The sequence below is a fragment of the Echinops telfairi genome, unplaced genomic scaffold (genome assembly GCF_000313985.2).
Source record: "Echinops telfairi isolate 266 unplaced genomic scaffold, ASM31398v2 ScPeMD7_7458;HRSCAF=8496, whole genome shotgun sequence".
Lineage (NCBI taxonomy): Eukaryota > Metazoa > Chordata > Mammalia > Afrosoricida > Tenrecidae > Echinops > Echinops telfairi.
In genome coordinates, this window is record NW_022111358.1 from 27,958,561 (window position 1) to 27,970,016 (window position 11,456).

At 58.2% G+C, this 11,456-nt stretch overlaps 1 protein-coding gene across 1 annotated transcript in view; it reads left to right on the top strand.

Annotated features, from left to right (window-relative positions):
- Positions 1-11,456, top strand: part of RARA (retinoic acid receptor alpha) — a 43,393-nt gene that overhangs the window by 19,504 nt on the left and 12,433 nt on the right. Inside the window, exon 2 of the mRNA XM_004707134.3 lies at positions 605-1,145. Within this exon, the coding sequence (XP_004707191.1) occupies positions 965-1,145 (181 nt within the window). The 5' untranslated portion in view covers positions 605-964. The remainder of the gene's footprint in view (positions 1-604; positions 1,146-11,456) is intronic.

An 11,456-nucleotide genomic window follows, 5' to 3' on the forward strand; every position in this document is an offset into this window, starting at 1 on the left:
GCTTCCATCCTGGTCAGTCCCTGCCCTGCTGCCAGCTTGCTGCCCTTTCCCATCTGAGCTGTCAAACACGGGAGTGACACTAGAAGTACTTGGTCCCCATTTCCCCATTTGTGTGCATTCTGCACCTCCCCACCCCTCCCAGGGCCTGTGGCACCACCATCTGGGGTGCTGGCACTGGAGTTTGGGGGGGGCGGGGAAGTGGTGTAAGAGGGCCCCCTTTGGGCTAGGAGTCATTTTTCTGAGAAGTGCCCATGCTTTAGGGAAGCGGCTTTTCCTCCCCTCCCCCAAGCACACGTTCTATGCATTTTGACCTCAGGTAACCCTCCCTAGGGGAAGGGGGCCAGCCGCCAGCCTTTGCTGCAGGGACCCTTCGGTGCCACTCTGGCCTCCTTCCCCTGTCCACGGTTCTGGCCCCAGCCTGGCTCTGCTCTCCTGCCACCCCCAGCAGCGTCTGGGCCCAGCTCCCAGGGCACCTCTGCCAGCCAGGCAAGGTGCCAGCTGTCTGCTCAGCCGGGTGCCACGGGAAAATCTCCGGCCGCCCAGGTCGGGGAGCTCCGCCGGGAATGCCTGTGTGCCCACTCACCTGTCTTTCCTCTTTCTACAGCATCCGAGGACATGCCCCCGCCAGCCACCTCGCCGGGGCCCATCTAGGGGTGGCAGACTTTTCTGCATCCTGAAGACCCGCTCTGGACCTTCCTGGGAAAGTGTCCCACCACAGAACCGCTTGACCAGAGGACCAACAAACTCCTGGGACATCCTTCGACTCACCTGGCCACCAGGTGGGGCCACCAAGTGGCCGAGATCAGCCTCCTGGCCTTGGGCAGCAGTGCCAGGACAGAAAGGGGGGTTGGGCTGACCCAAGCCCCCTCTGGGCCCGGGCCCCATGCCCCGAGGAGGGGCGGCCTGAAGCCCGCCAGCACCCACGATAGACCGTCTGCCAATCCTTTGACTGTGGCTGCTTGGTATGGCCAGCAACAGCAGCTCCTGCCCGACACCTGGGGGCGGGCACCTCAATGGATACCCAGTGCCTCCCTACGCCTTCTTCTTCCCCCCTATGCTGGGTGGACTCTCGCCGCCGCCGGGCGCCCTGACCACTCTCCAGCACCAGCTTCCAGTAAGCAGCTATAGCACACCATCGCCAGCCAGTAAGTCCGGGCAGGCCGGGCGCTCCGTCAGGGGCTCGGGGGAGGGAAGTGTGGAAGGTGGCAGGGCCCCGGAGCTTAGGTTCCAGGCATGGCTGCTGTGCCATGGTTTGTGGCTCGTGGGTGCCAGCCCCGGGCTTGGAGGTGGCCTGGTGTGGCAGCAGTGTGTGATGTTGGGTGGCAGCGGGGCCCGGGGTGCCCTGGCCCCTTCTTTGTGCTCTGCCATCTCGAGGGCCTTATAAATAGCTCTAAGGACTGGACACAGAGGCCCGAGGCGCGTCAACAAACCTCTTGACATTCGGTGGGAGTGGGAATGGTAAGAGTGGTACCCCCGGAGCCCTGCGCCCCACCACCCCCACCCGGGGCTGAGGGAAAGGACTTGAAGTAGGATTTGAAGGAAGGAGTAGAGTGAGGGAGGCCGGCCAGCGGGGTCCCCCCCCCCCACACCCCTCTTCCAATACCACCGACAGACACTGTTAGGCTAGGACGGGCTTCCCTCTCTGGGGCCAGCCTTCAGGAACAGCAGCCCGCAGGGACTCTGGCTATGAGGCACGCCTGTGTTTTCTCCTTGCCTCTGCCTTCTGCAGTGGGGGTCGCCAGTGACTGGGTGGGGGTCTCCGGACCCTTCCTTGACTGGCCGAGCCAGGTAGTGGGAAGTGGCAGAGGCTTCGGCCAGCTGGCAGAGTCCAGGCCTGGGGCCTGCCAGGAGGCTTACAGTAACTCTGGCCCCCAGGGCCCAGCTGGGCACCAGGCCAGGGCTGGAGGGGAGGAGGGAGCCCGGGCTTGGCCTGGGGCTAGAGAGGGTGGGAGCTGGAGAAGGGTGATGGCCGCTGGACTGGCCTGTCAGCTGCTGACCTGAGGTACTCATCCCACCTTTTCTGGCCAGCAGGGACTGCACGCCCTGCCCTGGACACCCACCACCCCTCCCATGGCTGCTGGCAAGCTGCCTGGTACCACTGCCCTGTAAGCCCGCTAGCCTGGGTCAGTGCCCCCTGCTCAGTGTGGGGGCAGCACTCTCCCTGGAGCCAGGGAGTGTCTTTGTCCCTGGGGCAGGCTCTGGCAGGGCGCCTCACTGCCCGCACTGGCCGGCTGCCCACTGCCACCACTGCTTCCTGGATTGCCTCCTCGGGTTCTGCCGCAGCCCCCCCCCCCCCCCCCCCAGCAGCCTAGGAGCTGGGACTCTGGGTCTATACTCTCTGATGTTGCCTACCTCTCTATGACTTGTGGCCAGGGAGCAGGCAGACACTGCCTCAGTTTCCCACCTCAAACCTGCCTCTCGCGTTTCCTTCTGCCCTGCTCTACATTCCATAGGCGTGTGTGCTGTGGGGTCTGTGCTAGGTGCGGGGGTGGCGGTGGGTAGTCTGGAGCTGAGGGTTCTGGGGAATGGGTGGGTGTGGCTGTGGTTTCTAGTATGGGGCGGATTATTTGCTGCCTCTGAGGGGCCTGGGATTCATAGTCTGGCCTGGAGGATGTCTGCTTCCTGCCAAGGTGGGAATTTGGGGGAGGGAGAAGTCGGGACCTGCCTGCAACTTGGTACCTATGGGCACCTTTCCCTTTGCCCAGGTGATGGGAACAGAGTGCCCAGACACTGCCCACCCCAGCCTTGTCCGCGTCAGACCCAGGGAATGCGCTATTCCTCCCTCAAAGTCTCAAGTTTCTTCCTCTTTCTCAGAGGTGGGTGGGGAGGGTTTCCGCCTCCACCCCGCCCCATTCCACTTCCCACCCTGGTAGCCTTCTCCCTCAGGGTAGGGGTAGGGGTGGGGTGCCCATATTTAGGGTAAGTGTAGCCTTTTCTTGCTCTCCCCACCCAGGTTGGGTAATACCCTCTTCCTGTCCCTCCTCTGAGATACCAGCTGGTTGCTTTCCAGCAACCCCCCCTTCCTAGTAAACAACAACAACTTCTCTCATTGACCCCCCACCCCCACCCCGACCCCAGAGTCTGAGCTTCTCCTTTGCTGGGACCAGAGGCCATGACCCTGGCCAGAGGGAGGCTGGAGGCCACACACTCCCTCTTTCTCCACAGGGTTGCGGGAGCCTGGTCCCTGACTCCACAGCCTGGCAGAGAAAACGCTCATGAGCATTTTTGATGGTCAGCTTCGCCTCCCTGGCTCTCCTCTGGGCTCTGGGGCTGGTGTGGGACCAGGTAGAGATGGGTGGTCCCCTGCCTCAGGTCTCTGGTGCTGCTGTAGCAGAAATCACACAGAAAATGGTTTTCTCACGGTTTTTGAATTCAGGGGAGGCTTTCTCCCCCCTTTGAAGGAAGGTCCTTGTCTTTTTAGCTTCGATTCCTTGTCGGTTTTCATGTGTCTTGATATCTCTCCTTGGCTCACCCTCAGTAATCGCTCTCGTATCTCAGAAGAGATGGACTCTGGATACAGCAGCCTGCCCTCAGACTGCCTCATCAAGGGGACAAGGACAGCCCAGTCCCAACGAGGATTGTGACCACAGGGAGAGAGACCAGGGTTTACAATGCAGATTTGGGGGGACAGAATTCTTTCAGAACATGGCACTCCTTTGTGCGCCCTTCCTTGCCCCAATTCATATCCTTGCCACACTCGAAACACACATCCCCTAGCATCTCATCCCAAAAGTTTAAAGCCACTCTGAGGACAAGCGCTCATCTTTGGAATCAATGCAGAGCAAATAGGGGCGAGATTTCAGGTATGTCCCATCCCAGGCCCAAATCACCCTTCATTTGGAAGTTACCAATTCCAGTGGCGGATCCCGCGGCGCAGGGTGGACATTTCCGTCACAGACAGGAGAAGTTGGAGAGAAATGAGGGGTGACACGCACCCAGCCCCTTGGAGACCAGCAGGACAAACTGGATTCGATTCAAGGCTGGAAAAGAATCCTGTTCTCTGAAGCCTCCTGTCCCAGGACCGCCCTCTGACGCTGGGTGTTGGCCATGCCCTTTGTCATCCGGGCAGGGGGCCCTCTGTGCGTTCAGTTCTGTCCTCTGGGTCCCCAGAGATAGCAACACTGCTTCCTTGGCTGTAGGCAGTCGTAGTCTGAGTTAATCTCAGCGGCAAACCCATCATCCCAGGCCCCTTTTGATGCCCTTGCATGTGGCCCCCTCCCCGCTCCCCTGGCACACGTGACTGGCAGGCTCACCTTCTGGAACCAACCCTTGGAGACCTGAGGCCGGCCCTGGCTTCATGCTCTGAAACCCAGAAGGCTTGGCTTCCCTCGATGCTCCCACACTTCTGCTCCGGGGACGCTGTTCCAGGGATGTTCCTGTTCTTTCCTGGGGGACAACAGACACAGCTCCTTTGGCCTCTTTCCTGCCTGTCGAATTCCAAGGAGGAGACGGTGACCTTTCCATCTTTCTCCGGCCCGTTCAGTGGGTTTTCTGTGGAGGTCCTTGGTTGGGTCCGGGGTCACAGGCTTCATCTCTTTAACAAAGGACCAGGTAGCCAAGTCCTTGGTGAGCCTTCTGGGATACCTGTCCTTCGTGGCTATGGCAGCATACTCCAGATCCGAACGTTCTGCACTTGTCAGTCCATCTCTTCCCTCTCCCATGTAACTCTTAGCAGCAAGGAGAACTCACACAGTCCCTTGGAGACCTGGCTCAGAGTAATGTCTCAGCCAGAGGACCCGGTCCATCACTTACAGGTCCTGCCTTCCACCCAGCATTGGGACTCAGGGCAGCCAAGTTCTTGCCCTGCATTAGAAGCTCCGCCCTTGTCCCATCATCTGATCGGATGGTCACTGTTTTCTTCTCAAGCCTCACCAGGAGCACGTTTAACAGTCACAGTTCTGGCGTGCTATCTGTAGTCTCTCAGACGGGAGAGACTTTCTCTGCAGTTCTCCTCACTTCCTTCAGATCCCTTCCCAGTCTCACCCTTGCTTCAGTCTCACCCAGGCAGTGCAGGCTCTTCCTGTTACTCACCACCTCCTGCTGCTGGGTCCACTCCCTGGAGGACCCCACGGAGCCAACAGGCTCATCTCCCTCGGAGCAGCCGGTGGTTTGGACGGCCTTGGGTTAGTGAGCCATCAGGGCTCCTTCTGCCTCTTCTGTTTGGCACCTGAGGATGCTTCCAGCCCCTACCCATTAGCGTGCTCACATCTCAGGTAGCTGTTAGGGCAACAGGCCACACTTCCAGATTCTCTGGGTTACCTCACGCTGCTGTGGCCAAGACCACAGAGAGACGGATTTGCTCAGTCTCTGAGCACGCAGTCCAAATCCGGAGCCAGGTCTAGGGGAAGGCAGCGGTACCCTCATTCCTCTCTGCCCTTGTTGCTGGAGACCTCACCCCACCCCCCCACCCCGCCCCACCCCCTTTCCCTCGGGGAGGAGGCTGCGTTAGGAGTCCTGGGAGTACTCCTCAGAGACCCACTGGCTTGTGGGATGATGGGAATCTCGGGTCATCGTGGGCAGGACTGGGTGCTGGTTTGCTTCCAAGCAGCCAGATTGGGAAGCCCCCAAGATAGCACAGGACTCCCTCTCCCCACCCCATCCCACCAAACCTAGCCCCTCACTGGCTCTTGGTGTCCGAAGACTGTGTGTCTTGGTGTGTGCGGTGTGAGAGTCTGTGTGTATAGGATGTGTGTGTGTGTGTGGGGGGGGAGTGTCAAGGGTGTGTGTGCTTTGGGAGGGGGTGTGGGGATTATGTGTACTTTAGGGGTGAGGGGTCCATTGCATGGGGAAGGGAGCTAATGGCTTGTTTGTATTAGGTGGAGAGGTGGAGGGTTGAGGGATCAAGTCAAGAGCCAAGGGGAGTGGTCAGCTCCTTTGTGCTCTGGGGCAGGCGGGCGCTGCAGTCCAGGCACAGTGGTAGTGGGGAGGGTTGGGGGGGTGGGGACACGCTGTTTCTCCCTGAGCCTGCATCTGCAAGGGGAACTGGCTTGCTTTGCTGCTCATGGGGGGAGGGGGGGCGAGACGACGACCCAGGGGGGGACGACCCAGGGACAAATGGAGCCTGCCTGCTCTCTGAGCAAGTGCCCTCATCCATCTTACAAGGATCTTACCAGAACCTCCTTCAGAGAGCAAGAATTGGGCAAGGGCATTGACGTGGTCCTTGGTGGGGACTGGCACCCAGCTCTGATGGCTGGTCGTGAGGGAACTTGTGCCCTGCCTGGGGGGAACAGGTGAGAATGAATACTGACATGTACCTACTGTGTGCCTGGGGGGAACAGGTGAGAATGAATACTGACATGTACCTACTGTGTGCCAGGGACTTTCTCCTGAGGGAGCAGCCGGGCCCCATTTGCACAGCAAGGCAGGAGGCTGGCAGAGGTTAATCAACCACAGGACCACATCTGTGGCACGGGGCTTGGGCTGTGGGGAGGAGGGTACCTCTGTGTGTAGAGAACTCGGGCTGGGGTGTCAGTGCTATTGTTGATGCCCCTTGCCCAGGGCCCCCAGGACTGAGGCCCTGCCTTCCCCAGCAGGGGGTGCAGGGAAGGCCCCCTGGCCACCCAGGACTGTCTTAGGGGTCTGGAGGCTAGAGGGAAGATGAGAAGAGCTCCCCTCGGTGGTCCTGCCCTGGAAGCTGCAGATACAATCTCTCCCTGCTGAGCCCAGGGGACACCCCTCCAGACGGTCACAGAGGGACAGTTTGCAAAAGCCACACTTCTTACTGTGTTTCTATGGGGGGGGGGCACTGGAAACACTCAGTAGAAGAGAACCTGGGGATGAGACACCCCACCCCCGACTGGCTGTGTGCCCAGAGACTGGACTGGGCAGTGGCCAGAGGTTCTCTGTGTGAGATGCTCTTCCTCCCCCTCCTCCTCCTTGCAGTCAGGAGGCCTCCAGGTAGAAGGTGACTGGGCCCTTCCTAAGCCACTGCCCAGTGGGGGTGAGGGTAGGGCCCTTCCTAAGCCCTCCCTCTCCCCACTTGGCCCTGGTGGGGGTGAGGGTAGGGGAAGGGAGCTGCTTAGCAGCCCCTTTCATGGGGTCCAACATGCAGAGTCAGCCCAAAGGCACCAAATTGAGGCTTTGAAGGGAAATGGCCCCCTCACCTTTTATCTCCGGAGGCATCATCCATCATGCTCTGGCCCCCTTAAGGGCAGGGTCCTAGAATGGGCTGGGGGAGGGGACGAAGGGAAAGAAACCCGTCTTCCTCTTGGGTTAGCCAGGGCCAGAGACACTGTGCCCACCCCATGCCAAGGGACATGTGCTCGTGGGGCTATGCCGCCTGCCCTTTGTGGGGTGGCATCTGCGGAAGGAGGAAGTTCTACCCTTGTCCAAATCATTTCGGACTGCTCCCCACCATTCTGGCTTCTTCCTCCTGCCCGTACTTTACCCACCCCCCACCCCCAAGGGCACAGCAGAAATAGGTCTGAAATTGAGGCCCTCCCCTCCTCCTTTTGACTTCCGGTTGGTGGAAACCCCAGCCAGCCCCCAGACCAGCGCCCCTGCAGGCTAGAGTTGCACAGGCCACCCCTCTTCCTGTTGAGCTCCCTGCAGGTCAGCCAGCCTCTCTGAGTCCATTTCCTCCACATCGCGGCCTTTCCTGGCTGGTGTGCAGCTGCCAGGCCACCTTGACCCGCTGCTGGGGAGGGTTTGTTGGGGAGGGCTGTGGGAGCATGAGTCCCATGCACCTTGCAAGGACAGTCCTGGGAGATGGTCACCCTGTCCTGGGACCCAGTGTTCGGCTGGCACTGGGCCTGGTGACTTCCTGTTTGCTGCACCTCCAGATGGGGCTGAGCACACGAGGGGATGCTCCCTGGCACAAAGTAGCTAGTTTAGTTCAGCCCACATGAGCTGAGGGTCTGTCTGTGTGTGTAGAGGATGCTCTGTGTGTGTGTGTGTGTGTGTGACTGTTGAATGCCCAGCCCTGGAGGAGAGGATGCTGTGTGTGTGTGTGTGTGTGTGTGTGTGTGTGTGTGTGTGTGTGTACAGGCTCAAGGCCTGCTGATTGCTGCCACTGGAGGGAGTGTGGCTGGCCAGAACCCGCCTTCTCCTCTTCTCTCCCCACCGTCCTGGGACACAATGTTCTGCTCTGACCTGCCGCACGACCTTGCTCTCGCCCAGGACAAGCATCTCAACTCCCTTGTTCTTCTAGGTTCTCTTCCTGCCCCGCTCCGGAAATCCTCTCTCCTTCATGAAACATCTTGAATGTTACTTCTTCTTAGAAACCTTCGAGGAGGTTCACCTTGCCTTGCCCCACGGTACCCCCTTCCTTTCCGTGCTGTGGGCCCTTCTTTGTTCTCAAATAGCACGCGGCCACCACGGTTAAGGAACTCTGGTGGTGTAGTGGTTACGTGTTGGGATCCTAACCAGGAGGCCAGCAGTTTGGAATCACTGACCGCTCCGAGAGAGAAAGATGAGGCTTTCTACTCCCGTCAAGAGTGACGGTCTCGGAAACCCACCGGGGCAGTTCGATCCTGTCCTGGAGGGTTGCTCTGAGTCCTAGTTGGCTCGATGGCAGTGACCTTGGTGCGGTTGCCAGTTCTCTACCCTATCTTCCCTACTGTGACTTGCAGTCATTTGAGAGGCCTTCCCTTGAACATGGGATCTTTGATGGTTCGGACTCAGGTCCCTTCCAGCCTTGTAACGGCCACAGGGACTGGGCATAACCGGTGCCCAAGAGCTGCATCGTTTGGGAAGAGTGACATCAGGGTCTGTGACCCCTTAGCAGGCTCATCTGTCCCCAAGCCTATGTGCCCCTGCTCCGGTCCCCAGCATTCCATCGGCAACCAGACCTCACCCCACCATCTCAGCCGCCCCGTGGCCATCTCGCCTTTGCATTGCGCTCTCCGGAACTTTGCTGGTGCATAAGCCAGGCATCACACGGTCCTCTCTACCACCTCCTTCCCGACCCCGCGTGGATTCTACCTTCAGGGTATCTCGAGAACCCTGCTTCCTTGTGCTCACCCCACTGCCAGATTGTTCCCTGGACCCTGCCTCCACTGTGCTGCCTGAGCTGTTGCAGTAATGGCCTGATAGCTCTCGCCTTCCTCTCATCCACTTTTCACACAGTTCCTAGGAAATCAAATCTTGCATCTCCCAAGCCGGGAACCTTAATGGGGCTTCTCATTGCATTGAGGAGAAAAGTCCCAAAGCCCTCTTGAGCCCTTCCTTCCAAGCTCTCCTGTTCCTATGCCCCCTGTGTTGTCGTTCCCTCTGCCCCCCACACTCTCAATTTCTGTGCTCCACCCACCCTGGTCAGTGTCTTGACTATCCTCCCCAACTTCCACAAACCTAGGACCTTTGCACGGGCGCTTCACGGGACTGCACTCCTCCCTAAGAAGCCGCGGTGAGAACAGGGACTAAGTGCTTCACTGCTAACAGAACGGTTGGTGTGGGCGAGCGTCCAGGCAGTCTGCTTCAGGCCACTACCCTGGCCGGCAGGGTTTCAGGAGGCAGAATGGGCTCGAGGGCAGCAGGTTTGGAGCCTTTTTTGGTGCCTTTTGCCTGGCTCACCTCTACTCTTCCTTTAGGTCAGGTCTCTGACCTTCAGTGTAAAGGAAGCACCTCCACGAATTCTCTTTTAAAGCTCACGATGTGTACTGGTTGGACAGAAACTGGGGAGACACTCCCCCTCCCCATAACCCTTAAGCCCTCTGCCGGTCTGGAACCTCACCTCACCCATGTTAGAGTAGTCAATCACTTAAGATCAAAAGGATAGCATTTACCCAAGGCCCAAGTACAGAGGGTTAGGAACGGAGGGGTAGAAAGAGAAAGCAGGGAGGAAGTAGGCCAAGCCAGGATCCACTGAGGGCCTGCAGGGGGCGAGTGGAGTCAGGTTGTTGGATGTAAACTTGAGGATCTGCTCTGTAAACTTTCACCTCCTTCAGGATAGAGGGAAACCTGAGAGGGGGGAACCACCACCACTTAAGCACACTAGAGGAGGGGCCTTCAAAAAGTGCATGGGAAAGTGGGATTCCAAGATGCTGGGATTTTCCCATGCACTTTTTGAAGAGACACCTCCCCACACATACCATAACACAGTGGTTCTCAACTTTCCTAATGCCACGACTCTTTCATACAGTTCTTCATCTTGTGGTGACCCCCCAACCATAACATTATTTTCGTTGCTACTTCATAACTGTAATTTTGCTCCTGCTCTGAATCGGGCGGCCCCTGTGAAAGGGTCGTTGGACTCCCAAAGGGGTTGCGACCCACAGGCTGAGAACCACTGCCATACTAGCATTTATCTCGGTTTGCATCTGCAATGACGACTACTGCTCATTGCCAGCCACGCGATGCCAACTCATAGCAACCCTGTAGGACGGGGTAGAGCTGCCCCAGTGAGTTTCTGAGATTGTAATGCTTGACAGGCGTAGAAAACCCGATCTTTCTCCCGAGGTGGATTCCTTTCCTACAGAGAACCTTGTGGATCACAACCCAATGTGTAACCACTACACCACCAGGCTCCTCTGGTTTGCATGTATTTGTATTATACATATTTTTTCTCAGTTTGTGATCAATCTGCTTGATGCCTGTTTCTCAGTAAGGTCTACAGGCTGGGATGGTTTTGCTTACGATGCCCAGAAAAGACAGTTTTTCTTGAAATACAGTTCAGTTGGCCTGGTGTGGTGGGACCTGTGTGATGGTGATGCTGGCTGGCAGCAGAAAGGGCATATACCCGCTGTCCCCTTTATTACTAGGAGTAGTAGTATGCCCTTGGACAACCCACTGGGCCTTGCTGAGACTGTCTCTTGATTTGTCTAAAGGTGCAGTGCCCACTGGAATGGCTGTAAGGGTTCCGTGAGGGCTGGGCTGCTAGAAGGTGTGGTTTCCCATTCTTGGCTTTTTGGGGCCAGCCCTTTCATAAGGAACCTCTTTCTCCAGATGAAGCCGGCAGTCTAGGGCTTGCAGGGTTGCTGGCCCAGCCCCCTTTATTCTCAGGCTGGACCTGGAGGTGGGGGTGGAGTGGGGCCCAGGTTGGTTCCAGGCCTGGGAAACCCCCTGGGGCACAGTGAGGAGCAGAGGTTCTCTGCACTGGTTTGTGCCAACAGTACCCGTACCTCGGGCCACAGGCTTCTGACACTGAACAGGTAGTCACAGTTTGTCACAGACAGTGATACAAGCCGGTGTCTCATTCTGACAGTGCTTAGACTGCACAATGTCACACACACACTGGACAGGGTGCACTTCTGTTGCTAACACCTGGTCACTGGCTCCACCGCCCTTCCTCTTCCGTGGCCCGTCTATCACCAGGTCGGGCCCAGCTGAGCTGGGGACCTGGGCCCAGGACCTGAGGGTGAACCCCGTTGGCAGGCGGGCGAGCGGGCAGGTGGGTGATGATGTCATGGGCAGAGTGAGGTGCCACCCAGGGAGTTCAGCTAGATTTCATTAGGCAAATGAGGCCCTGTCTAGGTAGGAGTATGTATTAGGGGGAGGACACCGGGAAGCAATCCCCTCCC